The sequence below is a fragment of the Salarias fasciatus genome, assembly GCF_902148845.1.
Source record: "Salarias fasciatus chromosome 7 unlocalized genomic scaffold, fSalaFa1.1 super_scaffold_4, whole genome shotgun sequence".
Classification (NCBI taxonomy): Eukaryota; Metazoa; Chordata; class Actinopteri; order Blenniiformes; family Blenniidae; genus Salarias; species Salarias fasciatus.
This window is the reverse complement of record NW_021941229.1, coordinates 19581861-19609784: the sequence shown is the minus strand read 5'-3', so window position 1 is coordinate 19609784 and position 27924 is coordinate 19581861. Positions and strand designations below refer to the sequence as shown.

Here is a 27924-nt window from a genome sequence, read left to right as displayed (position 1 = left end):
CCCTTCCTATATAAAAAGCGGCGCGCGGCCGCGCAGCGCCTCACACCGCTCAGGTCCGCTCAGGTGCGCCTCGCATGATGTCACAGATGCGCGTGACGGAGCGCACGCTCCGCGAGCGGCTCTTCCTCCTGCTCGTGTGTCTGTCCGTGCTGAAGGGGGACGCCAGGTACATCGAGGTAAGGTCAGCCTTGTTGTCTCTCACTAGTCTTTAATGCACGCGTGGGAAATGTATAAAAAAACAAAACTTTGCGCTTTGTTTCTGCAGAACAACGAGATCTCAAAAGATGATTTATACTCATTTTTCAACCCCGAACCCAAGAGAGAAATACCAGAGGAGTTATTGTACCGCCGACCTTTGCGTACGTCCTGCAAATATATTTACTTTGCACTGATATAACTGTTTGGAAGAAAGAAAGAAAAATAATTATTGAGCGTTTCCTCGAAATATCACTATTCATACAACATCTACACTTTAATATATCAATTAGGAAAAATATATATGGTCTTCATAGTGTGACCTTTTGGTCCCACTAAAGCTTCTTTTTTATGAAAACGTGCTCATTTTGCTGTCATGGCTGCAGCAGAGAAACAAGACACATGCTTTCGAATAGATTTTATATTCAGCCTGTATAATGAATGCACATAGCCTAATCAAAAACAGTTGAGTATTCAGTTTTGGGGATGACAAGGTAAATTTCTTAGTCCCTTATTTTCAGACTCTGTGAGCTTCCACTTTGATTTCTTTAATTCTCTTTTGCTTAAGGAATTTTGAATATTTGTTGCATTATTTTTCATTAAAATAATAATGCAAACTTTATGTGAATTATTGAACAAAAACTGCAGTAAAATGTAAATATCTGATCTTTCAGGGTTTGAATGAGAATGACTGGAGTGTGTTACTGGCATGTATTCATTGCTGCGTGTCGTCTTCCAGGCTGTCTGGACATGGTCGCAGTGGAGGGTCAGTTCACCTTCACGGCCGAGCGTCCTCAGCTCAGCTGTGCCGCCTTCTTCACGGCAGAGCCCAATGAAGTGATCACGGTGGATTACGACAACGTCGACATCGACTGCAGAGGAGGAGACTTCATCACAGTGAGACGACAAGTCCACCCAAAACACAGACGTTAAACCTCTAATTCAAATAAAGCATCATTTCAAAATAGCTCCAACTTCTGCTGTATCAAGCATATTATGTCATCCTGTGCTTGTTTGGCTTCCAGTTTGTTTTGTGGTACAGTCTGTGCTTGTTTACATGCTTGACCTGCCTGTGTGAGCTTAGCAATGCCTCCTAATCAGACAAAAAGCTCCTTTAACCTCAAGCACTTGTGTTTAACCTTCATACTTTAGCTGACTTGGCCTCAAATCACCCCTCTCAGTATGTTATATTTTCGACCAGGAGATTCCTAATTGACCAGCCAAAATTACTCCCATACAGAAACTTGCAAAAGGCCTGTGTTTGGTGATCTGCTGTTTGTTTTCTGCGTCTGTTGAAGGTGTTTGACGGCTGGGTGATGAAGGGAGAGAAGTTCCCCAGCTCCCAGGACCACCCTCTGCCCGTGTACGAGCGCTACGTGGATTACTGCGACTCGGGCTCACTGAGGAAGAGCGTGCGCTCCTCTCAGAACGTGGCCATGGTCTTCTTCCGCATCCACAACGCCGGCAGCAGCTTCACCCTGACAGTCAGGAAGCACATCAACCCCTTCCGTGAGTTACAGACTGTCCTCTTCAGGGATGAAGGGCGACATGCACATTTTAATTGAAGCGATAACCCAAACCCTGCAAAGGCTGTCCTGCAGTCGCAAATCACTGAACTCCGGAACAGCAGATTTAGCTAAAAACCTCAGTCAGCTCAGTATTTACAGCTGCATCAATGTTGCATCTGTGTGATTCTTGGGGAAGTCTTCTTCACCACTCTCCTCCTCCTCTCCCTGCAGCCTGTAATGTCATCTCACAGTCACCAGAGGGCAGTTACACAATGGTGATCCCACAGCAGCACAGAAACTGCAGCTTCTCCATCATATATCCAGTGGAGATCGACGTCTCAGAGTTCAGCCTGGGACACTACAACAACTTCCCCAAGGTGAGCAGTCACTACACACACTTCAGCACCGCCTCAGGCACCAAATTACTCTCATAACAATTTTTTTTTCAACTTATTGTTCACATACTTATAACACGACATAGCCTACATACATTTATTAGATGATAAAGTATTGCGCAACACTGTAAGACCTTGACTTTTTGTACAATAAATTATAAAATTATAGCATAATAATGATAGCAATAATAATAATGACATGGCAGAACAGAGTGGTGTCCTGGTTATTCAAGGTTTACATGTTCTCCGTGTGCATGCATGGGTTTTCTCTGAGTACTCTAGTTTATTCCCACACTGTAAAAACATCCGTTTGATGTCGTTTGCTGACTTGTAGGTGTGAGTATGTGTGTGTGTTGTCAGTTTCTCTGCATTTTCCCTGTGATAGACTGTTAAACTATCCAGACTGCTGAATTCCTTCCACCACAGTCAGCAGGATGAAGTCAGAGATAGTCGTACAGAAGATGGATGAATGGATTAATGGATGAAGACTTTATAGTTCCCCTCAGCGTTACAGACCATTTTAACTTTTGTTAGCTTGTGAAGTTCACAAGTTAACATTTTTCTTTCAGGTAATGCAGCAACTGACAGCTGTTGGTGGAAAAAAGCCTATTTTAAATGCATTACACACTTCCTCTCCTGTACTAAAATGTTACTCTTAACAACCAAATATCTTCAAAGTATGCCTCTTCTGAATGGTATGGATATAAAATCCAGCTATATAATTAATACATTTCTTTGTAACCAAAAAAGTGATTTCTTTGGAAATCAACAGTACAAAATAATCAAGTATTAAAATAAGCACACTAAAACAAAATAGAAAAAAATACGTTCAGGCTTTACTTTAATACAAAACATTAAACAATATTTGAAAAAGCTGCTTCAACAAAATATTTTTAGTGGAACAATGTGACAGATGTCTAAAGGCGTGAGCTACAACAGTTTCCTCCTGAACCTCGTACACCAGTGACCTAAGGTGTCCATTTGCTGCAGATGTTTTTCAAACGTTTTAGCTGGAATTAAACAGATGCATCAAAATTACTGCTCCAGTCTTGGAGAAGCTGCAGCTGGTGAAGTGTAAAACCTATTAAGACCTGAAGCTCTCCAGGTGTGTAACAGAGAACTTCTGCCTGCAGAGGTGGATATGTGGACGCCACACATCCAGTTTACAATTTACAAACCGCAGCTTCGGTCATCCCTGAAGTCTTAATGGGTTAAAGGAGTCACTGGCAATGGATTTTCATTTATCGTGTCATTTGTGGTTGATGCTTGAAAAACATGGCAAAAATGTTATATCACTGAGCACATCAAACAAAATTAAACAACTATGGACCAAATGTTTAAGAATTTAAACACATGGAGTCACCAGGAACAGTTCAAAAGAGAGGACTTTTCTAAAGTTTACACTTTATAAACTCCTTAGGTCGATCAAACAGATTTGAATGGCTTTGAGATTTCCATTTTCTGTATTGAAGAGTTATGAGGGGAACAGATACAAGATGAAAACTAATTAGAGGCCAGAAATCAACTGCAAACACTATCAGAATATTGTTTCACTAAATTAATTTAAAGGGGTTTTACATTTATATGTGAAGCCATAGTCCTAACGTGTAGCTGTGGCCGTTCTGGTATTGAGGATGAAAGATGTGTGGTTCACACTATGATCAAAGTTGCAGATTTTTGATTAAGATCATTATGCAGTATTGATCGGTTCTCTAAGAAGTCCTCATCAGTGAGCCCCATGAATTGGCGTCTTTGAATATTGTTTGAGAGCAGGGTGATAATGCTTTATACGAGTGGCCGGTCCAAATTACAGACAAATATGGTTTTCCAACTTGATTCAAGCTCCCTTGAACAAAATAATTCTTTTGTGCATTTAATCTTTTGTGATCCTGTAAATCATGATAAAATCATGGAAGAGGAAAAAAATAGACAGTTTAAGAAAAGCTGTAGCTGACAAAAATGGGCCAATAGCAGTGATTTGATGAATATGTTATGAAGTAACCTTCTCTTATACCTCACTAAAATAGGCCTGTTTCAGTAAAAACAATAACTGTTGCAATACCTTATGTGAATCAGTCATTTCTTCAGCAACTCGTTTCGCTCATGCCTCCAAAGACGGAAATGATTCCCACTACTGGTCACATGAGGGAGGACTTCAAAATTGTGCCTTTTCTTGATCTGCTGTAGCAACCCACAAAGGAGCAACCAGACACTGATCACCATGTAATTCATTCCAAAATCACTTGATATAAGAGAGATGATCCATTTGAATACGTCAGTCTGCTCAGTTTTCCTTTAGAATTAGTGCTTTTCACTCATAACATTCCATAAATTCAAACACCAAGTACGATTCCGTAAAGTCATTCTATATATTAAACCATTTCATATAATTCTAGAAACTAATCCCAACTAACAAAGGGCAAAAGCAGGGTTCATCATGGACACGTCACCAGAGACAAATCATCACACACCAACATTCACACCTTCACACACTTTAGAGGAATCGCCTCAAACCATGGGGGAATGGGGATCTACTGGTCCTTTGTGACTCTGGAAAACAAGGAAAAATCCTTCAAAGTAAAAAAATAAAATAAAAATAAAGCACAGAGTTGACTGATCTTTACGTGTTTTCATGCCGGCTGCCTTCCACAGAGGTCCATTCCCGGCTGCGGGGAGTCTGGGGACTTCGTGCAGCTCCTGGGAGGAAACGGCATCGACACGTCGAAGCTGTATCCCATCACCGACCTCTGCATCACGTTCACGGGACCCAGTGAGTAAAAAAAACGCAGAGCCCAGCCTCCCCTGCTCATTAACGGCAGACTCAGAGACGTGTCTCCTGCTTCCCCCCTGCAGCCCACATGAAGATCGGCTGCGAGAACACGGTGGTGAGGATGGTGTCGAGCGGGAGGTTCGTCAACCGGGTGTCGTTCAGCTACAGGCTACTGGACAGCCAAGAGCTGCAGAGCATCAAGCTCAACAACGTGGAAGATTTCTGCTTCAGCAACTAAATCCACTTTTCTCCACCGAACATTTTTGTTTATCAACTATATTTTGAAAGCAGCAGATCCATCCTCTGGTTGCATACAACATCGTGAGCCACAAAAAATAAGGTTGTGCCATAAAAATATTACCAGACTTTACTTTGTTGTTGCTTTTCTTTTAACCTTTTTGTCTTTTGACCGACTCACATCGTTGCTAAATAAATCCCAATGAATTTTCTTTTGTGTTAACTAGGATTGCGAATTTTATTTATTCTGTGTACATTAAGAGGGCAGGACTTTGGGTTGTGACATTACGGGTTTATGAGGAGACTTGATGGTGCTAAAATGAATGTTTGACGAGAGAAACGTGATGCCCTGAGTCGTTTCCTATAGATATCAAGGGTAGAGGTTGGAGAACGATGACAAATACTGATACTTATTGTCATGAAGCAGTAAAATTTGATAAAAATCACTTTTGTAATAAAAAATTTACTGCATGACAAAGCATTCAACTGTGTTTGTCTTTTTTTGTAGTTTCTTGTTTGTGCTAAATGTGCTAAAACAGAGTAAAAAGAAAGCTTAGTTTCTTGACAATGACAAGAAAAAACTGAATCTTCATTAAATCCGAGCTTCAGTCACAGAAAGAATTAATATTCTGTCTGTAGGTATTATTCCACACTGAAGTGTGACATTATACATCCATCTAAACTGCTGAACAAGGCAGAGACAGTCACACCTACAGGCAAGTTTGGCATCAAATCCAAAGGTGCAATGTACAGATTTACATATTATGCCCCAGTGTTTGAAATTATTTACCAATTAAAGATCCAACTTGTGAAGAAAACCACATTTTTTTTCTCCAACATGCCTTAATTCTCACAATTTCTGAAAAGAAATCTTGAATTTAAAAAAAGAGAAAAGGAGAATACACTATGAAATGCATGTTTATAAGTAATGTAAGAGGGTTACGGTCTTCAACACAGCTGCATGTTTTTAATAGCTCAACATGAAGACTCACAATAAAAATCTAGATGTGATGATTCAGACACACAAAAACCAAGTCGGACTGTTTTATAGCTCCGGTCTAAAACCATCAGTGCAATCACTGTTGGCTCCATATGAGAACTTGTTGAAGGACTGTGAAATAAATAAAAAAGAAACAAAGTTTCTGTTTCAAATACAGCTTCACTCCTTGGCATAGAGTGTGCGGCTTTACCTCGATTTCAAGATACATCTATCTGTTTTGTCCAGCCTGCTGATGAAGATGCCACCATGAGGTGAGGATAGATTTATTTTTTCTCTCCCTGCGATAAGATCGTTCAGCAAATCCCCTCCATCAAATCGAACCCTGTGTGGATCAGCTTCCTCCTTTTTGCTGACCGTCTGAGGGACGTGCGAGTTTGACAAACGCCTGAGTTTTGTAGCAGTGGAGAGACATCCCACAGCCACGTTCCCTGAGATGGGTGTGTGTGCGTGCGTGTGTGTGTGAGAGAGAGAGAGAGAGAGAGGATACCTGCCTGACATGGGAGCTGTGCTCACTGACCTGCTGCAGGGTGCAGCTTCTTGTTGTTGTTGTGGATAATAAACTTCACACAGATTGCACCTCGTCTTCACTCACATTTGTGATTTCTGGGGACGGGGTGTTGAGGTGGAGCTGAAATCAGGAGGACAGAGTCTGAACTACAGTTTGTTGACTGTAAACTTTTGTGTTACTTTGGTACAGGGACACAGTTTTAACATTATGATAAAATAGTCACACACAGTTACTGGAAATCACTGAAAATATTTCAGTTTCCTTTAACTGTATGCAGTTTATGATTTATCTCTCCTGATTGTTATGAACTTCTTCATTGGGATGTACTTAAATAAACTGTCTTTTAAAATGAAAATAAATCAGAGGTGTCATTTCTCATGCATCAACAGTGATGCTAATTTGAATAAAATGAATAAATGAACTGAGGATTTTCTTTTTCAACCTTTTACAATGATATAAAGCCTACAACCGGACATGTTCCATGAATACATTGTTTGGTTTTCATCACATTTACATCATATTTAGTTTTAAAATGTTTCTAATAAAACATCAGTTCTGATCTGAAATTACTCCATTTACATTACTTTCTGAACCAGTCACAAAGATGGCGACGCCTGGTGTTTCCACAAAGTGTATTTGTCACACAGACACACATTTTTAAGCATTTACAGTAACCCACTGTGAGCTCTCTGCAGTAAGATAAGCACCCGTCGTTAAACTCCAGTCTCCTGTCTTGGCGGTTAACCGCGATGCCACGCGGGACTTGCGTCGTGCACGTGCGTCTGCCATAACCCTCGGATGTGTCACCGCGGCCGGCCCATAACGGCCCCTCGCTGTCACCGCTACCAGGAAAACAGCAGGCGATATCTCTGGAAATAACGACGCGGAGGGTGCAAACCAATGGGGCGGCCTGCGATTAAAGCCCCCGTAGGTCCGCTATCATCGATACACACCTGCGGCCGCAGCTGGTGATCAACAACCTGCTCGGATCTTTACAGTGGGGAGAAATGTGCGTGTGTGTTGCATTAATCAACACCTCTGATGGTCTTTCAGCAATCTGGTTTTAATAGGACGGGAGCGGGAGGTGTGTGTGAGGGAGCCGTGCGGGAAGCTCTTCTTTCTGAATTCATCCTTTATGAGTCATTCCTCCTCACAGTCCTCACAAACAGATGTCAGTGTGGTTCAAACATTCACGAAATGGGAAAACTACAACAGGCGAGACAATGGGCAACGACGAAACTAACAAGTCGGACATCGGCTCCTTCAAATAATGAATTGGGTTTAGTCTGTGTGAAGCAAGTCTGAGCAAATCATTATTCTGACGACAGTAAAAATGATCTTAACCCATGTTATGCATCATCGTTCAGGTGGAGCAACTTGTCAAGATGACTTTTATGTTGTTGCAACTGCAGTTCTACTTAATTTGGTGTGTAACATAATTTTACATGATTAGAATATTGCTTTATTGCTGGGGAGGAAGAGAGTTAGAGGGTTAACCCTTTATTGGTCAGGTGACTTCTGCTTCACACAAGCACATCAGATCGAAAGAATGACGACATTATCGTTCCCTCTCCAGGCTCTACTGGAGTCCTCTACTACTACTGGAGAAAGACATGAACGCAAAAAATAGAATGATCCTATTCAGAGGACTTTGTAACGCTACAAATTATTAAATATATATGTGTTTTGGAATTCTAGTCTGGAAAAAAAAAGCTCACTAAATGTTTCATAATCAGTAAATGCCACAAAAACACAAACAGGTGAACAGTGTGGGTTTGTGGAACCCACTTTTCATTATGAATTAAGACCTTAAACTGCTGTTTACCTTTACAAAATAACACTGCAGCTCATGAGTTTAAAATAAACACATAGCTGGCTTCCTCAGTTTAGCTGTTTTTGTGTCCTATATTTGAAACTGCGTCTTGCTGTGCCCCGTCAGTCTGAACCTTCTCTCTGTGCTCGGCGATATGATGAATGAACAAGCCCTGTGACGCATTCACTCCCCGACGTGAATAATCCCAGATAGCAGAGAGTTTTGTACGCACCCTTGCACACAGTTTACGACACCTTTTCTATAAATTCCAAGTTAAAGTGCACAGGACCGTATTTTACACCCCGAAGCGGTCGAAGCGCTGCTCACAGGAGTGTTTCGGACTGACAGCTCTGGTTTGTCGATGCGGATGCTGAGCCGCTCCGTTTTCTCCACAGACTGAGGAATTAAGGCTGACATTTCAATCTAGCATCACTCAGTGGAAGATCATCAATAATTTGTCAATTACTCTGTGGTGGATCAGAGCAGACGCTCAATATTTTGAGTGCCGTGCCTCTCGGAATATCACACTGCATATTTATGAAGCCGCGGCGAAGCGAAGCCAACTGTTGCTTTAAAGATAAGTTGAACCGTTCAGTCTAGAAGCAAGCAGTGTGTATTTCCTGTCTGAACCCACAAATGAAGTTGAAACAGATCTTCTCTAGATGTTTTTGGCCAAAATGATGCAGATTTTTTTGTTTCAGAATGAAATCTTTGCAATCACATTTTATTTTGTCTTCACTTTTTTTTTTCATGCACACAAAAATGTACATATCAGGGTTTGTTAAAGGAAAACTAAGGTGACGTTACTGACATGAGAAAGCAGCAAATACACACACACAACACAAAACAGATGCACGCAGACACAAAAGTATGGGAATTTTGGCCAACGTGGAGGCCCGGGGCGCTGGTAGCACTAAAGTGGAGGTTGGATGAAAACCGAGCTGGATGAAGCACCGAGCTGTTCCCCAACGCCACCATCTGCCCAGCAGTGTCGCAGATCTAACACTGACACCATCCATGCTGCTGTTTAAAGCCTATTATTTATTTTATTGCATTTTTTTGCTCAGTTTTAAGCGGATTTGATTCTTTCAGCTCTCTTCAGTCTTTTATATGTTTAAAGAATTTTAGTATTTTCAGCTGATTTTGACATTTCGGTAATTTTTTTGTGAATGGTTTATCCTATTTACAAAGTTCTGAACATTTTTAGCCATTTAACTTGTTCTTTAACGGAGTTAGGAGTCACATTTGTCTCGTCGAGCTGCAGGATTTGGAAGATATTGCAGCAAACTAAAAACGAGGAAAATGCTTTGTTTTTCATGTATAATTTTGTAAAGGTAACAGACAGCCGCTATAGAGAGGCTGAGGAGCCACATGTGGCTCTAGAGCAAATTACACACTGTTTTCTAAATGTTAAGTAGCTTAATTTTGTATTAACTCTTTATTTATTGACTGTTCTAATAACCTTCAACACCAAAAAAATCGATTTTTTTTTTTTTCCTGAAAAACAAATCTGGAGTGAAATCAGCAATATTTGTACTCATTAATGAAGTACACACACACACTTGCTCCATTAAGTCCACTTCACCTTTCATTTTCCCTTCACTCATCAACTGACTCTTTAAATAAGCACAGAAAATGAAACCAACATACACACACACACACACACACACACACGCTGGTCGCCACTAATGAGGAGTTATGGCACTGACAGTGACGCACAACGTGACGAAACACGGGTCGCGGACAGCACGCGGGAGATAAGAGCCCCGGGCGGTTTTTGAAGACATTCGTCACAGGTAGCGGCCACATTTGGACGGATGACGCTCGAAGTGAGGAGGAGAAAACCGTCCCGGAAACCTCTAAACGCACCAAACCCGACCTACAGCAGCGGTGATTTATCTGCCGTCCGGGTGTCCGGTAATATAGCGGTTTCTCCTCAGGCAGTTTCTTCGTCCTTGTCCTGTCCTTCCTCGTCACTCTCTCCTGTCATTATTGAAGAGCTGTTCCTAAACAACTGCAAAAGTATTCAGATCGCAGGCCAACCTGTTTGATAAATTCTGAAATAGAGCCTATAAATAAGACTGACATGTTCAAAAATGATGACTGTTTTCTTAGTAGCTGATCTACTGCTGTATTTTGCAGTGGAAAGTAAATACACTGTTTTCATGATTTAAAAACCTTCAAATTATGACTAATAGCTCCATATCAGGTACTCATTTCTTCCCTCTTTGCTTTTTAAGCCGGTGTTGTCATAACGTCAGCAGCTAAAGAGCAGCATGAGGCCGTCAGAAGAGGATGTCTTTCAGTCTGGAAAGGTCTTTCAGAGTTCTCTACTCTGCTTGTTATAACTCATATGGATGTCAAACTGTTGCTGTTTTGTTCTCTTTGATGGACGATCCACCAAAACTCAGGACAAGAGGAGAAGTGAGGTCTGGAAAAAGCCCCAAATACTGAATGCCAGTAACTGCAAGTAGCCTGTCAAAGTGCATGTTCACAGTCAGGAAGAACTGGAGGAGGAGAAATGAGCTGACTGGGCTGCTCGTGTGTGTGTGTGTGTGTGTGTGTGTGTGTGTGTGTGTGTGTGTGTGTGTGTGTGTGTGTGTGTGTTTTACCTCCACTAAACATCACTTGTGAGGCTGAATCAATAGCCTTTTTTCTATTACTGCATTTAAGCACATGTAAATGTGATACATCCGATTTTCCCAATTACCTTGACATGAGGTCTCTCATGCTCTTTCTATACATTGTCATGAAGAGGATACTTTAAGTGCCGTTATTTAAAACATCAGCGATGAAGTTTCCATAAACACAGCCTGTGTCTTGAAGTTGAGAAAGTCAATATTCTACCAATCACTGCCCACTACTTTAGAGTTGAGTTTTAGTTCTTCACTTGTGTTATGATTTTATTATTCCCATTAATCAGATTTCTATGGTCATGTAAACATTGGTGACAGCTGACCTGCTCTGCCTGTGCCACCTCAGAGGATTTCATGGTTTTTTTTTTGCATGTTTGTTTAACCACACTGAAAGCATAAATGTATTTTATTCTAACACACCTGATACAAGTTGATGAAATATAAGAGAACTTTTTTAACTTGCCCATTTCGCCTGTCCTGGATGTTTTGCCCGCAAACCCTCCTCTACTCTCATCTCTGATTCCGCCTGTTGGCTCTAACATGCGAGCTGTGGCTGCAGACACTCCAGTCTCATTAATTGCCCTGCCTCATTAGGGGAGTTTTTTTTTTCTTTCCCCTCCACACCACCAGGACTTCATGACTCCACCAACGCGAGAAGCGACGATCTGGTCACGACTGATGACTCAATGCTAATGATCTGCGGGAAAAAGTTTTCCGCAGCTGAGAGCTGGTTCCTGAACACGACATCCGCAGGAAATGAAGAAACAGCCAATCATGAAAGTGAGACTATAAATATCCACTTTTAAAAATGATCAAATGACACTTTGGATTGATTGCAACCTTTTAAAAACTGAACAAAAAAACAAAAAAAAACCCACTATAATTACTGCATGGCACCCTGCTGGGGGAGATGCGGTGATTATGCTGCTCGATTACAGCCAATCACACACAAATTGCATTGTAACGGTGACGGTTTGTGCAAGCGCCATCTGCAAGCATAAAAGCGCCACTTGCCAATGCATTTGGGTTTCAGTGATTTTTTTTTTTTTTCTTCTCCCCTGCGCGTCACAGCTGAGAATGTCAGAGCAAATTAACTGTCTGGTTTGGTATTTTGGGAAACGGACTCAGGGAGGAAAACCCTGAGAAGATTCAGCTTCTGCCGACACGTCTGTCCCTCCTCAAAGTTGAGAACGTCTGCGTTTCCGCTGGAGGGGGAGACATGTCGGTGTGTGTGAGAGGGTGTGTGTGTGTGTGTGTGTGGGACCCAGGTGCGCTCCGGTCCTGGGATCGCCATGCGTCATCCAGACAGGAAACGCCGTCATTTCCCAAAAGCACAGCCACTCTTGGACTGGGGAGATAAAGTGAGAGAGGGATGAATGACGCTGGCCCGAGTCCACAGACTCACACATTCAGAACTGAGAAAAGTCATTTTGCTCAAGTGGAGAAACTTATTACACGCTCCACTCTGCTCCCACAGTTTATCTGATCATAAAAACCTGATCCGATTTTCACCAAACGTCACAAACGGGAGAGTGGACACAGAATTTATTTATTTTATAATTTTGCTTCGTTATTGATTACAAAGATTGAATATTTTGCTTCACCAGATGTGTGGACCTGAGAATGTGGCTTGGCTGGACTTTCTGTCTCTGGTGAAATATCAAAGAAAGACTGCAGGACTGCCACTTTGCAAAGAAAAGGGAAAACATGCTAGTTTTACTTCAATAAAGGCGAATAGTCTTCATTTGTGTTACTGAAAAGTACTGTGGCTACACTTTGTACGGAGGTTCCTGGAGCCTTTTTAAAGATTTTAAAACTTGTCCTGGAAATGTATTTTGTGTATGAAGAGTCAATGGAAGCTTTTAATCGCCATATTCAAAATCCATATTGGACTTTAAATGCTGTAGAATAACGAGGCTTTTTGCACCGTACTGTTAGATCAGTATTTCACCTCCTAACACAGTAACATCCTTGGTCAATATTAACTTATCTTCCACAGAGTTATTGTTTTGATGAGTTTAAACAAATAAAGCATTACATTACATCTAAACCATTTTCTGAGACGAGACATTTAGAATATTACGACCCGGGAAGTAGAATTAAAATGCTGTGTGTTATGCTACAGAATCTCCCCTGGATTTTCCTACTGACACCAGCAGACACGGTTCAGTGTAGGCTAAAATATCAACGCTTGACTTGATTGTTGCGGGGCATCGCTCCTCTGTAGATTATACGCCAGTTTTCAAAATGACACATCGTAAACGCCGTTTTGACAAGATGACAGCGTCAATGTATTTCTACTGTTGGTGCATCTACCTCGTAAATAACAAAAAGTCATGATATTTAGTTGCCAGAAGGTGCAGCGTTTTTCATTTACTGCATTTTATTTTTACATTTTAGCCCCCGAGAGCCATTCACAGGATGTAACATTAAAATCAATACTAAAAGCTAAAGGCGTGAATTTTAAAAGCTTTCCAGATGAGTCAGGGAGGAAATACAGACGCACGACGCAAAAACACGACACGACACAGGCTGTTTACAGTGAAGCCCCGACACAAACACTCGGCACATCTACTGTGATCCCGCGCACTTTTCCATGACTCCAGCTTAGCTGGAGCGTGAGGGGAAAAAAAAAAACAGTTTCCCCCAGAGGATCAGAGACTGACAGCAGAACTGACAAGGGATGGAAATGTTTCCCACTAAATGCACCATCAGGAAAATATTACACATTAACCATCTGACATTTGAAGACTGGGCGAGAAGGGGGCGATCCTGTAGGGACGACAAGAAGAAACTATGAGGACATGCTTTTTTTAAAACCGGTTTTCAAAGGAGAATTTCGGTTTAAACTGCAATGTACATAATTCAAAGGTCACGGAGTTGAGTTAAAATGAAAACCAGTACAATTTGGAGACACAACGCTGAACAGCTCCAGGCTGCAACACCTGTATTAAAGCTACACTCAGCTCAGACGGTACTATTACGAATCATTCAACTAAGGGGAAAGGATCAAACTTCAGCTGGAGAGTTACAGTAGTTTTTGTTGTTGTCGACATATCTACTTGGCTTTCTTCATCTGCTGCTCCTGGAAGAAGTCGTTGCAGGCGACGGTGAGGGCGGCCACCAGCACGACGAACTCATTGAAGTCCACCTCGTTGTCTTTGTTCGAGTCCAGGTCGTTCATGATTTTCTCCACAAGCATCGGGTCTTTCTGGGACTGAAGCGGGAGAAAAGACGAAAGCGAAAATTCATACACACAGATTGATCCAGTTAAAACACCAAATACATTGAGGCCGATGCTGGACAGTGGGGGGATTCTGCCGTCGGAGCCAGGCGGAAAGCAGAGCGATGTTGCTGTTAAATGACCCGTGAGCTGCCGCCGATCGCTCGCGACATTTACTCCTCTGAAGAAGACACGGCTTTCCTTTCCACCCTCTGCCCTCAGAGGCAGCGCTGATCTTTCTTCTATAGCGGCAATCATTAAAGATCAACATTTCGCCAAAGGTTAGGAATTAAACCCCCCAATCACACTGCAGGCACATTTTTTTCCAGTAGAGCTGCGTGCGTGGATGGAGATACACTTTATAACTTGGAAAAATGACACAATCCTTCATTAGCAGTCAGAGATAATCAATAAACATGAACAGATAACATTAAATATATAGTTTAAGTCATTCTTTTTATTAGATATCTCATTCTGTGTATATCAAGGTATGTATCTCTAGAAATCCCAGTATGCATTTATACATCCCACTCGGTGTCTATATTAAAGCAATAAATTAAAGTAATCGATTACAGGTCGGCTGAGGTGGAGATAAAGTTACCGGCGCGGTTATCAAGTGTCAAAGTTTCCCGAGAGCGAGAGTCTCAGTGAGGCTGCTTCTATTCTCAGAGGTGACTGCAGCCCACGGGGAGGCGGGGACATCATGAGGATGTCTATATTTGGAGGTGATATGGGCCACCGAAGACGATGATGATGATGATGATGATGATGATGTGTGAGCACCTGAGGCTTCCCTTCCCAACGAAGGAGGACAAGCGAAGAAGAAAAGAGGAGAAGGATATCTGAAGGTATCTCTAAGCTCTCTGTTAAAAATCGACAGGCTCTCAGCTACGCGCCGCTATCTCGGCGACGCAGGGGGGGCCGGGATTTATCTTAAACGACCTTATCCGTCTCCTTCCCCACCTTCTTTATTTCCTGCGGCGCCATGATGCGGGAGCCGCCGGCGGTTTACGCTCCGACAGCAGGATAGCAATCAATGAGGCGACAGCATCGCCCAACAAGGTCAACCGTGTTGAATCGTGTGGAAACCGCTCTACGTCATGTGACCTTCAGGCGAAAAAAGACACTACGAAAACTGGTCCAGGTGGTTGAATATTTAAATAAAAGCGTGTGTTTTTACCGTGAGGAAGTCGGTGAGCTCGCTGTTCAGCAGCTGCTTCAGCTCGCCTTTGTTGAGCTTGTATTTATCCCCGTCGTTTCCCGAGTAGTTGTAGAAAACCGTGATCAGCGCGTCCATGGCGCCCTCGAGCTGGCTCGGCATTCTGCTGGCAGGATGGGGGGCGGGGGTAAAAACTTCCTGAGAAGCAAAACCGTCGACATGCCCCATTACCTCAAAAGATCGTTTATGTACGCCAGAGAAAATTGACGGCAATTACGCGCCGGCGAAGGGAAGCCGCCTTACCTGGTTAGAGTCCCACGCAAATGTGACGAGAGACGCCGCGGCTCCGCTTGTTTATGAGGAAATGAGGGGAAGGTAAGTGGGCCTTCCTCTATCTGTGCGCCGATAATTAATTCCACAGGTGAGACGGCCATGGCAACGCTCTTCCTCTCCTGGTTTTAATCAGCGTGGTTCAGTGAAAAACAAAACATGTACCAGTGTAACCCTGCGGGCCTCCGGGGAATTCAGCCGTCTGCACCACTGAACGCTTCGGCAGGACGGGAGACCGTCAGGACCCGAGCAGATGGAATCATCCCAAAACTACAGGACCGGGTTTATTTGAGGTGATTCTTTGTCTTTGCGTCAACAGTAAACGATATCTGGAAGCTTTGAAAGGTGGAGATGGAAACGAGAACCCTAAACCTGCCCCGTTTGAGTTGGATTTAAAAAAGAAGGGCTGAAAAAGGTGCTCTGATTTATTAGACTTTATTTATTTTTAAGTATCTTATTTTATAAGTCATATTTTCTTACTGTTATTTTGCACTTTGAGTATCTTATGTGTTTGTGTAAACTGTTTTTTTCTCAGTCTTCTGAAAATTTTATATGATGTTTTGCCTTTTTTTCTCTTGACAACTTTTGCCTTTTTATTTCATATTTCTTTTAAAAACCACCCATTTCTTTTCATTATTTCTATTCGGAGGTTGAGGCCATTTTGAATGTCTCTCAAAAATTAACAAGTTCATAACAGATTTAATGGGAAAAGACAGGATAAAGCTGAATCCATATGGACATGCAAATACAGAATTTGAGTGTGTAAGCTGAAACAACGGCTTTTATCTTTACTTTACTCAGCAAGAACTCTGCCGCCATGTTTCATAAACCAGCTCTATCACCCTGCTTCTAATGTTTGCTTTTTTTACTATAAAGTTCAGACACTTTTCTCAAAAAAAAAAAAAAACAGCAGCATACTCAAAGTACGAGTTAAGACTTTTCAAAGACTGAAGTTACTTTTTTTTTTTTCTCGTGGCATGTACGAAATGACCGCCCTGCTGAAGGAACAATGCCAACAGTGGGCCGATGTCTGGTGAGGCTCTGGGGAAGCTTCTGGCTCCTGAGAAAGTAACACTGATGACGGCAGAGTGATGTGAACACGCTCATCTCAACTCAAGTGTCATCTAAAGCCTTCCAATTCAAAGTCCTTTTTAGAAGCTCAAAGTTTGATCACCTTCTGAATTCTCACTGAATGCTCAAACCACCTGACACACACACACACACACGCACACGCACAATTCTAGTAGTCCTCTAGGAAAAACTGAGTTCAGAGTCGAAGAGGAGGCGAGGGATTGAACCATGAACTTCAGAAATGGAAAGTGATCTGCTCCACCAGCTGAGCCCCAGTGGCCCAACGCTGACTTTAAAAAACGGTGAAGAATAGAGAGAGTCGGGGCGTCAATAAGTGAAACGCGTGTTTGTCGGCTACATGAAGCTAAGGTCCTGTTTACGCAACGTTTCTAGTGAAAATGTTTCCCGTTTGCATTTTTGTTTCAGAAAAAGTTCAACGTTCACACGGCAGCGTTCAACGCTGACGGCGATGTAGTTTTCCTGTAGGGCCACTAGTAGTTGCTGCTCATTGTTTTTACAATAAACCCCCCCCACACACACACACACACACCCACAGAGATCAATACACTGCAAAGTGTAACAACGGCGAGTATCGTGGTGCGCAGGTGCAGGTGCAGCGTTTATGCCATTGAACTTTTGTGGAGGAAAGGGACGGAAGCTGCGACACCCTCACAAGTATGTGGCTCTGTTGTCCCAGACACTAATTCAGTGTGTTTTCTCACACACTTCTTACAAAACCACAACTAGCCTGTGCAGAAATCAGAGCTGGAGCTCATCTGTCGTACATCAGTGACTCCTGATCTACCGCGGCTTCACCACGTTGCCTTCCGTGTCTGATAGATGAGGACTTCTTTCGGGTATGAAAAGCTGCAGCTCTGGAGGAACTGCTGCAGGACTAACCTGGAATTGGGACGTTCCATCAAAGTTCTGATTCAATTGTCCAGCACTCAGAACAGATTACTGATAAATATATAAAATGATCTAAATCAAATATGTTTAAACGCATTGGAGGTACAAGAGCAGTTGCTTTTCTCTTGTACACTCAGAGGGTCTTAGCCTTTAAAAAAAAAAAAAACCTGCTGTTTGTGTTGAGATTTTTTCAGTTTCACCTTGTGATTCAAGAGGTCACCTTGTCAGTGCCGCTTTTTTTTTTTTTTTTTTTTTTTTTTTTAGCAGCTGCAGGTTTCATCCTTTGTCATTCTGTGTCCGTTGTTGCCCTCTCATACGTGACTGCCCCCCCCCTCATCCCATAACTGACGGAGGAGAATAACACTCCATCCAGCCCCCGGCCCCCAAAGACTTCTCCTCGGGGACACTGAATTGTCAGGTGCGCCTGCAACTTTTCTTCCACTCGTCGACGCCGCCACCGAGAAAATAACTTTCCATTTGTTCCGGTGATGAAACAGTTTCCCTCGCAGCTGAGCGGGGGAGTCGCGCCGCGAAGCCCGAGGCCTGAGCGGACAACACATCGGCTAGAAACAAACACAGAAAGCATCTTACCTGCTTCAATGTGGGGTTTCTTTTTTAATCCTCGTAATATTACTATATATATGTTGTTTTTCACCCACTAAATTCATGTCGGCGTCTTGGAAAGTTGGACCTGACAGATTAACATTTGTAGGTTTTTCAAAGTAAAACAATCTTGGCAAATCAGGTTGTTCTGTTAGCAAATCCTTTTCCTCGTATTATGTGATATATATACACCCCATTTTAACAGTTTCTGAAAGCTGGATTCCTATTGCTGGTATAGTTTGATTTCACTGCTCACAGGATGATGTGGGACACAAACTAATGAGTTGTTTTTGCTTTTCCCATCATATTTACTGAGAAAAAGATTAAATTTAAAACTATGAAAACCCACAAAAAATCTCTCATTATCTCCCTGAGTACACTAACAATTTATTTGCGATTTCACGAAGAACTTAGTTGTAATGAAAATGTTTTCACGAGCCTACATGCTCACCTTTTGAAGTTACCAATAAAACTCGATCATATTTTACATTTTAACATCATCTTTTTACCTAACAAGTGTAAAAACAGTCCGTGAATGCCGTCGTCTTTCACCCACCTGACCTGACAGACGAAGGACCATTTCACACCCTTGCGTGCATCCTCGGATTTTCTGCATAATCCTGAAGGTCGCTAACAAGACCAACGTTCCGGTGCGTTTTCAGTCCCCTGCTGCAACACAGAGGAAAAAGAGGCAGAATTCAGATAACTACACTGAACAATCCCACTTTATGTAGCAACATATCTCATCTCAATTTCCCTCTTGGGGGATGAGTGCCGATTAAAAAAGATTGTAGATGAGAAGAAAAATGTCTGCATTTAGACTGATACACCAGAGTTTTGACTGTACTGTAAAAGTGAATCCGCTGAGCGACGGCACAGTGCTGAAATCAAACACATCCCACTTTCACATCAATACTGGTACATTTCTTATCAAACTGTCAAAATGCCCATACTGAAACTCAGTGTATCGGTGTGCGATACTTCACACACGACCCTCAAAAAGCAACAAGAAGAAAGGTACAAAGAGACATGCTGACTGAGGATCACTACACTGGTCAAAAGTAAAGGCTGGAAGGAAGTTTTATACACAGCTTCGCTTATTTCAGAGGTGAAGATGAGCAGAGGTTCTCTAATCTGTGATAAAATCTGTCTACACTCTTTTTTCCAGCAGAAGTTCACAGTGGGATGCAGCCTGCAGGTCACATCTCAGAAAGGTCACTCGTCAATCACAAATATCAGAAAATGTTCTTTGAAGTAAAGCTGTGAAGACCTCGAACATCCTACTATAGTGGAAAAACATCAATAGACATCAGTTTACTCACTGCTCTCTTCTCTTATTTTTGGTGGAGTAATGTCATTTCTTACAATAACAGTATCGACTCATTTGATCCGATTAATACTGTATCCACTTTAATCGTTTCTCCTCACAGAATTTTACTGCCATTTGGAGCACTTGCACCCGGGAGTGCTTTATATAATACATATACAATTACTGTATTTCCCACACTATAAGGAGTTTTTAAAAACTTTTTAATATAGGCGCACCGCATTATCAGGCGCGTAGAATAGACAACCCAGTCATAACTATGACTGAAATATGACTCGCGTAAATTAATCTATAGAATCCTGTCCAGGAGCAGTGCTTTGCACAGTTTTTTCATGTCCCACGCCTCTCTTTTTAAACTAATACATTTCAATGAGAGTCGCCCGGCCACGCCCCCCTCACATTAAATGAAGCATATACTATTGTTTCTTTTATTCAGATGCTCAGATAATAGCCAGTTTTACTATTATTGCCCTGTCCACGCTAAAGGTAACTTCAAGGTGTGCTAGATCAGACCGTAGAGCATTATGGGAACCGTGGTCAAAACAACACTGACTGACAACCGGGTGGTCTTTATTATTACCGTATTTTCCGCAAAAAAAGGCGCACCAGACTATAAGGCGCACTGCTGGTTTGTAAGAAAATTAGAGGCTTTTAGGTGTGCCTTATAGTGCGGAAAATACGGTATGTGCTAAATTCCCTGACTAAGTTTTTAAATGTCAGCAAGACATGACAAATGTTGGTTGTCGGCAAACAAAATGAAGCAAATCACGTCTTGCTGAAGTTCAAAAGTAGTATTCTAAAATGAAACAAAAGACTGAAAACAATTAAATGAACTTTGGAAAACTCTTCCTATTAAGATCAGAGCTGCTTCCTCTGTTGATTCTTTTAAATCATTGCTGAAAACCCATTTCGTTTTACTGGCTTTCAATTCAAGCTGATTTTAAGGCCTTTTGGTATTACAATTTGATTGTATTAGCAGTTTGGTTTCTAAATCTTGTGTTTAATGTTTACTATAGTAGACCTTTTATTATGTAATGGTAGTTTATTGAATTGCGGAAAGCCCTTTGGGGCAGTATGTTTCCGTTTTTAAATGTGCTATATAAATAAACCTGACCTTGACCTAAATGATCATAAAATCAATTTTCTCTCCGCATATAAATTGTATTGTTTGAACTCTACTTGTGACACATCCATTAAAACTTAAGCGTTCATCAGTTCAGGAACAGGAATTGGCATTCCAGCAGAAGAGGCTCATTTCCGCCCCCAAGATGCTAGATGTGCACGGTATGTTAATTTAAACATTTTGGACAGAGCTGCAGAACGAATGATGGTGAAATCATATTAGACCTTCAGATCAACAGTAAGAGAAGACTTTCATAACGTGCGTGCTAAATAAAGTTAGAAGTTTGCTCAGAGCTTCCTGAACTTCGGCTCACAGAGATGCCGTGGTTGCTGTTTTTTTTCTCGCTGACACACACACACGCACACACACACACGCAGCGGGCCTGTGAACAAACCTGCTGATGTGTCTCACGCCGACTCTCAGGGTTCTCCAGCCCTTTGTTCAGCGGCGGGCTGACTGGACTCTCTGTCTTCAGACTTGCACCTGTTGATGAGGCCTGACGTGGCTCTGTCTCTGAGGATGTGCTCTTTTCAGAGCTGCAACACACTGTGGGAACAAATGCAGCCACACAGCCTGAAGCGGAGAATCACAGAGGGGGGAGAGAGAAAGGGCCACACAGACGACCGGGGAGATACAAATGTGGTCGAAAGACGATTCTGCAGAACTCTGAATACCAAAACTAATAAAGTAAGATCATTATAGACATATGCTGACAGGTGTCGGTTGCATCGGTGTTGAAATTTAAATTTGATAATAATAACGACAAGAAAGATAGAAGTTGCACAATCTGTGGATTTCCAGCTTTGTTGAGGAAACTTGCCTCAAAGGTTTTTCATTCTAAAACTGAAAATGAGAAGAAAAATTGTCCACAGGAGACAAATAATAACATTGATGTGGATTTTTAACCATCTTCTACTTGAGCCCTTAATGATGACAGCTGATAATGAGAGTGACAGGAAAACTCTCTACATGTCATTTCATGGTCAGCAGTTCACCTACAACAACTGTCTTTGGACTGACTGTACCTGGAGAGAACCCAGGGAGAACATGGAAACTTCACACAGATTAATGCTCGTGGTTCACGTTTCCTGTTTTTACACTTTATTAGAATTCACAGTGAATTCAGTTTTGACTTTTCTCTTTTTTTTAGTGGAGCATTTTGTAACCTTGGTTTTGACGAAGTATGATATAAATGGGCATTCTTATTACTACCAACAAGTGGATTTACTGTGAAATCCCTGCTAGCCTGAATACTCTCACTTTGAGGCCAGCTGCTCACATCTGGATTTTCAATGAAGACAATAAAAACACCTGTTTAATTGTTTTTAGATCCCTCATTTAGATTGTACCGAAAACAGACAATTTCCCCTCATTTCTTATCTCACTTTCTATTCCCCTGTTGCTGCATACGTTTTTAAAGGCGTTCTGTCCTGTGTCGGAGGTTCTTGGATGTTCTCCCTCATTGGCACTCAGGGGTGACGGGAGGAGTTTCACACCTTGTCATCCACGCTTGATGCTGCGTTATGATCGATGTTGCGACATGCCGAGATCCACTTCTCATTTATTTTTGCCAACATCCTCCTGCCAGATTCAAAAATGCCATGTCTGTCCGGTGACTTCTTGTCATTGGAAGGTGCAGAAATGCCAACATTTCCACTGCATTCCTACAACCCCAATAACTTCATAGTTCTGAAAGTGACCAGATCTTCTGCTATATATTCATAAAATATAATAAAATACTTATTTATTGTGTGATTTTCGGTTAATTTGTTATGGGTTATGACTTTAATACAAAGGACCCGGAGGAATCATTAAAGCCGGGGGCTGTTGTTATTCTGTCTGCAGACAGCGTGCAGCACTCCACACGTCTTCACAGTGTGTTATCAGTGAATCACTCCTTCTTCACACATCTTAATAAATAGGCTACTCCCATTGTCACCGACATGTCCAACTGTCCAGGGAAACACTCTGCTGCTCGTCAATCAAGAGCCAATTATTCACATTGTGGGTGGTTAAACAGAACATTTCAATATTATACAAAAAAAAAAAAACCTTATTTAAAAAAAATGAATTCCACATTAGGATGAACCTGCCTTTGAGCTTGTGAAGTCAGTTCTCACCTTTAAATCACCCTAAATAAGCTCACATCAAATTACTTTTGAAATAAGCAAAAACTGACGTGTTTGTAAAATAATTCAGCTTTCCCTTCATTCACCGTTTTATTCTGTGACTCTGTCAAAGGTCAAAACTGGGTTTTTACTGCTCCCTAGTGGTTGATCATCGCAAATGATGCACCTCAAGTGAATTTTTCTCTAAAAAGATACTGTGAACACCATCTGCACTGCCTCACATTTCTTTAGAACTAACAACAGAAACTCAGCGGCGACCAAACAATAACACAAAGAATGATGTTGCTTCTGCAAACATTTACGAAAAGAGCGAGACACTTCCTGTTTAAATTGTCTTATATCAACAATATCATCAGTGTTTCGCCTCTATGCTTTGGAAAAGCATGTTTGCTCTTCAGTGGTGCACCTTGTGACACACAGGACACAAAACTAGTGCAGGTGACTGTGTGTAAACAATGACTGACTTTTTAAACAAATCAAGAGCCTCATTGAAAATAACTCGCAATCAAGTGAGCACCTGAATTCAGAAGAAACAAAGAAAACTGAATCACTTCAATGTCCATTAAGCCAACCATTAACCAGGTCATCTCTGACCTACGAGATTTTTTTTTTTTTTTAATCAAATCCAATCAAGTTTTTAAAGATATTGGACATTTAAAGGCCAACTATCTCAGAATTTTAAGACAGCTGCATCTGGTCTATATCTTGATATGGAGGGAATCAGCATTTAGTGCAGTAAAGTAGTATTAGAGTAAAAATTGAAAGGAGGTAATCAGAATCGACCAAATTCTCCGTAAATAATCTAAATGGACAAGTTCAACCAATTGTGCATTTTTTTTATTTTGCATATCTGTTGCATTAACGAACGAAAAGCCTCCAAAAATGGAGATTATAGGCATTTTAACAGCTTGAGCTACAAGAGAACCATAGGAGAGTAGAAACCATCCAGTTATTGAAATAACAGCTAATACAGTGCAGAGGAGGAAGGACGAGCGAAATGTAAACAAATCCATAAACCAATGGCGAACTCAAGAGAAAACATAAAGAAGATACTTTTTTTTATATATAAGCATTTTCAGGGAATATGTTCATCTGCTTCCAAGATGTGTGGCAGCACTCACCTGTACATCAGGCGAAAGCAGAAGTTTGTAGAAGGATTCCACTGAGCGCAGAACGCACTCACGTGCTCGTGAGCTTCAGCCGTGTGCGTTTGATCTTTACACCTGCGGGTCTTCCTGGTCACATGACCTCCTGTGTGTTGACTTGAGGTTAATTAAGGAAAGATGCAGCCTCTTTGCTATTCTTTCTCCTCACCAGTAAACAGCAGTCGTTGCATTATCGTGTTTCCTTCGATGATTTTATGACTTTCTCAACTGATAAGCCGCATGATATATCTGCTACCTGCTTCAGACAGGAGTGTCAAACTTCATCTCAAGAACAAATGTCAGGTTTACAATGTATAAAACAAAAAAACTAAAATGTTTAAAGTTTAAATTAACAAAGTAATATAAGTAAGAATAATTAATAAGAGAAAATTGAAGAGAAGAAAATAGTGTTTTCCTCTGTAATATTAAAAATTTGCTGTGTCATCCTTCAAGTTAAAGTTGGCCCTTTGTAGACAGACTTGGTGTATTTATTTATTGTTTTGTCATCTATAATTAGATCTTCAGACTATCTGCTTATCAGTTTTGTTTACAAAGTTGTTACATTCTGATATTCCATGAAAATGCTGCTCTGTCAAACTGAAACAAATCTGTTGAAATCTATGAGCGCCTGACTTATAAACCACATGGTTTCTCAACATATTTATTCAGAAATCCAGTCTGAACAGAATCATTGAATCACTCCACAGAGATGACAGCTGGGATTTCTGCTTCACTTCAGTTCTGAACAACGATTTCCTTTTTCCCAGTAAACCAGACTCAAACTGAGCACCAAACCAATCCGCTGCCCAGCATCGGAGAGGAAGTTCTTTCTGTTTTGACAACTTGTCAATGATTAATTACTCTTTCGGGCTCGCGCTGTGTGCACGTTGGTGGCTCGGCACCATCCCAGTGGTCTTATTAAAAGACAACGGCAATAACACGCTCACAGTAACACGTAGCAGTGAAAATACGAGTCAATAAGATGCATTGATCTTGCTGGTTTTTTTTCTCTCTTGTGGCTAAAAGACGAACTTCAGTGTGTTTAATGTGACGCAGTGAAATTCACAGGAAGGCGGAAGCTCTCGCTCCATGATTTGGGTCAAAAATGAGAGCTGCTGTGGCCTGGCTCCTGAGTCCTGGCTGCGGTCCTTGTGCCCGTGAAAAAAGGGGCCTTTACAGAGCGCCTTCTTTTAGAATGCAGAGGGTGGGTGAAGGGGTGGAGGTGGGGCTTGAACATACATAAGAGACTGGGACGGTTCGCCAGTCCAATTTGGCACGGCATCGCCGGACAATTTGTGTGCCGCTTAACCTAAAGGAGGAATCTGATTGGACCCTTCCATTCATTTAGAGCCTCTTTATCCTCTCCTGAGGCTTGTTAGGAGATAATCCTCTTGGACCAGCCCTCTTTAGGAGAGAAACGCCAAGATAGTGATGAGAACAGGCAGATTACTAAGAAGCGAGGCTTTATCCTGGATGTCGGAGGTGGACAACGTGACTGGGGGCCAGTCTGGAGACCTGGTCCTGCAGCCCATTTGGGACTACCTCCACCAGAACCACCACGACTTCCTGAGGAGCCCCCTCTTCCCCGTGGCGCTCTCCATCACCACCTACTTTCTTCTGGTTGGTCTCTACACCGTGCTGGACCTGCTGGCTCCCTCCTGGCCCTGCATCAACCGGTACCGGCTGCACCCGGACAGGCTCGTCACCTGGCCCAACATCTGGACCACCCTGGGGGTCACGGTCTACAACCACCTGCTCTACATCTTCCCCGCCGCGGTGGCCCAGTGGCTGTGGAGGCCGCCGACCCCGCTGCCCCGGGAGGCGCCCACCCTCTGGAGCTTCTCCCTGGGAATCCTGGGCTGCATGGTGGTCTTCGACTTCCAGTACTATCTGTGGCACCTGCTGCACCACCGGGTGCCCTGGCTGTACCGCACCTTCCACGCCGTGCACCACCAGTACAACCAGCCGTTCAGCCTGGTCACGCAGTACCTGTCGGGCTGGGAGCTGTTCAGCGTGGGCTTCTGGGCCACGGTGGACCCCATCCTGCTGCAGTGCCACTGCCTCACGACGTGGGCCTTCATGGTCTTCAACGTGTACGTCTCCACCGAGGACCACTGCGGCTACGACTTCCCCTGGTCCATGCACAACCTGGTGCCCTTTGGCCTCTGGGGAGGCGCGCCGAAGCACGACGCCCACCACCAGCGCCCCGGCACTAACTTCGCCCCCTTCTTCTCGCACTGGGACTGGCTGGGGGGCACGCACTCCGTGCCAACCGCCTCCAGCCACACGGCCGCCGGAGAGCCAGACGACATGAAAGAGGGAAAAGACTAAAGAGCCGGAATTAATCCCACATTGACTCTCCCTCTCTCGCTCTCTCTCTTTTACTGAAACTCCCTCTTTTGTAGCTGCTCTCGTTCTCAGCTCTCCTGCAGACCAGTTTATCTCCTTTCTATCTCCCAGCATCCTCTTCTCTTTCCAATATTTTGATATTCTCACATTATATTGGTATTTTCCACTGCTTTCTAACAGAATAAGGATATTCTTCGGTGATAATCAGTCTAACATTTCTTGACTGTCTGGTAAGTTGTGTTTTTATTTTATGTACAATGATAGTATAGATTATACTGTTGTGTTATGTACAATTATCTCTTATTCATAGAGATTTTTCCACCCGTGTTATTGCATTGATGTGTTTCTACATGTCCCTGTGGCATTCTCAGGTCCGTTTCCACACATCTGACACATGTTTTACACTATTGTGAAAAAATAAAAGTGATGAAAACACACTTAAGGTGTCTTCTTTTCTTTCTTTGCTGAGTCCTACTGGGTGAGGGTAGATGGTGTGATCTGTCAGAATGATTACCCACGCGTTAGCACGTACGATCTCCATTCTCTCCCTGCTCGGCGCTGACCCCTCACACTCCCACACATGAATAGCGGTCTTTTAGCCGTGTCCCAGTATGACGCGTGGGCGAAATACTAATCCATCACTCTCTTTCTCGCTCTGAGACAAAAGAGTTCCAGGAGTAGTTCCTCCAAACCTCACACCTTTATAACAGCACTGTACAGTTTTCAAAATGTTTGTCAGAAAAATAAAACTTTATTGATAAAGACACCTAATCATTCGAAAATTGAGCAGAGAACATTTGTGATCGTGCACAATGTGATGCTTGCTTCCATTAAATGCATGATTTATTTTACAATCTATGTTTCTTAAGAAATTGGACTTTTTTTTTTACCTTTGCAGCCTCAATATTTTTAGGTTACAAATTGAATTGAACCAGACTATTAAATTCTACGGCAAAGAAATCATATCATAAATGAAAAATATGACAGGATTACATTATGTAATTATGATTATATAATTCAAATAAATTTTAAAGCTACAAAGTCATCAGCTAGTAATGCATTTTTTTAACTTGGCTGCCATCTGAGTTCACAGTTTTTTCATTTTAGAGCGAAAGGCGTGACTTAGAACTTTAAAAATGTTTAAAGTTATTTAAGGATGCAAATATCTGCTCACAGCCGCCACGTTACGAACTACGTTTATTTGAAAAATTTAATTATTTGCGCAGCCAGGTTGTGGATGATCGCTGCAGTGGTGATTACTGTGAGCGGACACTGAATTCTGTGAGTGTGTTTTGCTGTTTCTTTCTGTTTGCTCTGTGACGGACTGGTGACCTGCACAGGGTTTACCCTGGACCACGAACCCTGAACCCTGAACCCTGAACCCTGGACCTTTGACTCGTCCTCAGCTGGGATGGACTCCTGCACATCGTGACCTTGGTTAAACTGGTCCAGGGGATTAATAGGTGTGTTTTATGAGGACAGAATTGACCTGCA

General features: G+C 42.2%; 3 protein-coding genes and 1 long non-coding RNA gene across 5 annotated transcripts in view; 2 read left to right on the top strand and 2 right to left on the bottom strand.

Moving 5' to 3' along the window:
• LOC115383072 (uncharacterized) overlaps positions 1-21333 on the bottom strand; it is a 29524-nt gene extending 8191 nt beyond the window's left edge. Inside the window, exons 1-2 of the long non-coding RNA XR_003930628.1 lie at positions 21202-21333; positions 18914-19026 (exon numbers count right to left, since the gene is read on the bottom strand). This is a non-coding gene — a long non-coding RNA (uncharacterized LOC115383072). The remainder of the gene's footprint in view (positions 1-18913; positions 19027-21201) is intronic.
• On the top strand, positions 28-27907 carry crhbp (corticotropin releasing hormone binding protein). Of its 2 annotated transcripts, XR_003930627.1 has the most exons (9): positions 28-176; positions 266-359; positions 935-1092; positions 1494-1704; positions 1935-2080; positions 4751-4868; positions 4952-5430; positions 15348-15354; positions 27894-27907. XR_003930627.1 is itself a non-coding variant. In XM_030085096.1 (7 exons), the coding sequence occupies exons 1-7, from the start codon at positions 75-77 to the stop codon at positions 5104-5106; spliced, it is 984 nt and encodes a 327-aa protein (XP_029940956.1). In that variant the 5' UTR covers positions 28-74; the 3' UTR covers positions 5107-5548. The 2 variants fall into 2 exon arrangements, 1 of the variants encoding a protein (XP_029940956.1); XM_030085096.1 differs by lacking the exons at positions 15348-15354; positions 27894-27907 and having other exon boundaries at positions 4952-5548.
• On the bottom strand, positions 12637-15618 carry s100z (S100 calcium binding protein Z). The gene is made up of 2 exons (XM_030085098.1): positions 15466-15618; positions 12637-14279 (listed from the first exon to the last, which is right to left on the bottom strand). The coding sequence occupies exons 1-2, from the start codon at positions 15604-15606 to the stop codon at positions 14121-14123; spliced, it is 300 nt and encodes a 99-aa protein (XP_029940958.1). The 5' UTR covers positions 15607-15618; the 3' UTR covers positions 12637-14120.
• Positions 25364-26807, top strand: ch25hl2 (cholesterol 25-hydroxylase like 2). Its single transcript, XM_030085097.1, has one exon. It carries the CDS (start codon positions 25513-25515, stop codon positions 26410-26412), a length of 900 nt encoding a protein of 299 aa, XP_029940957.1. The 5' UTR covers positions 25364-25512; the 3' UTR covers positions 26413-26807.
• Positions 27908-27924: the final 17 nt, after the last annotated feature.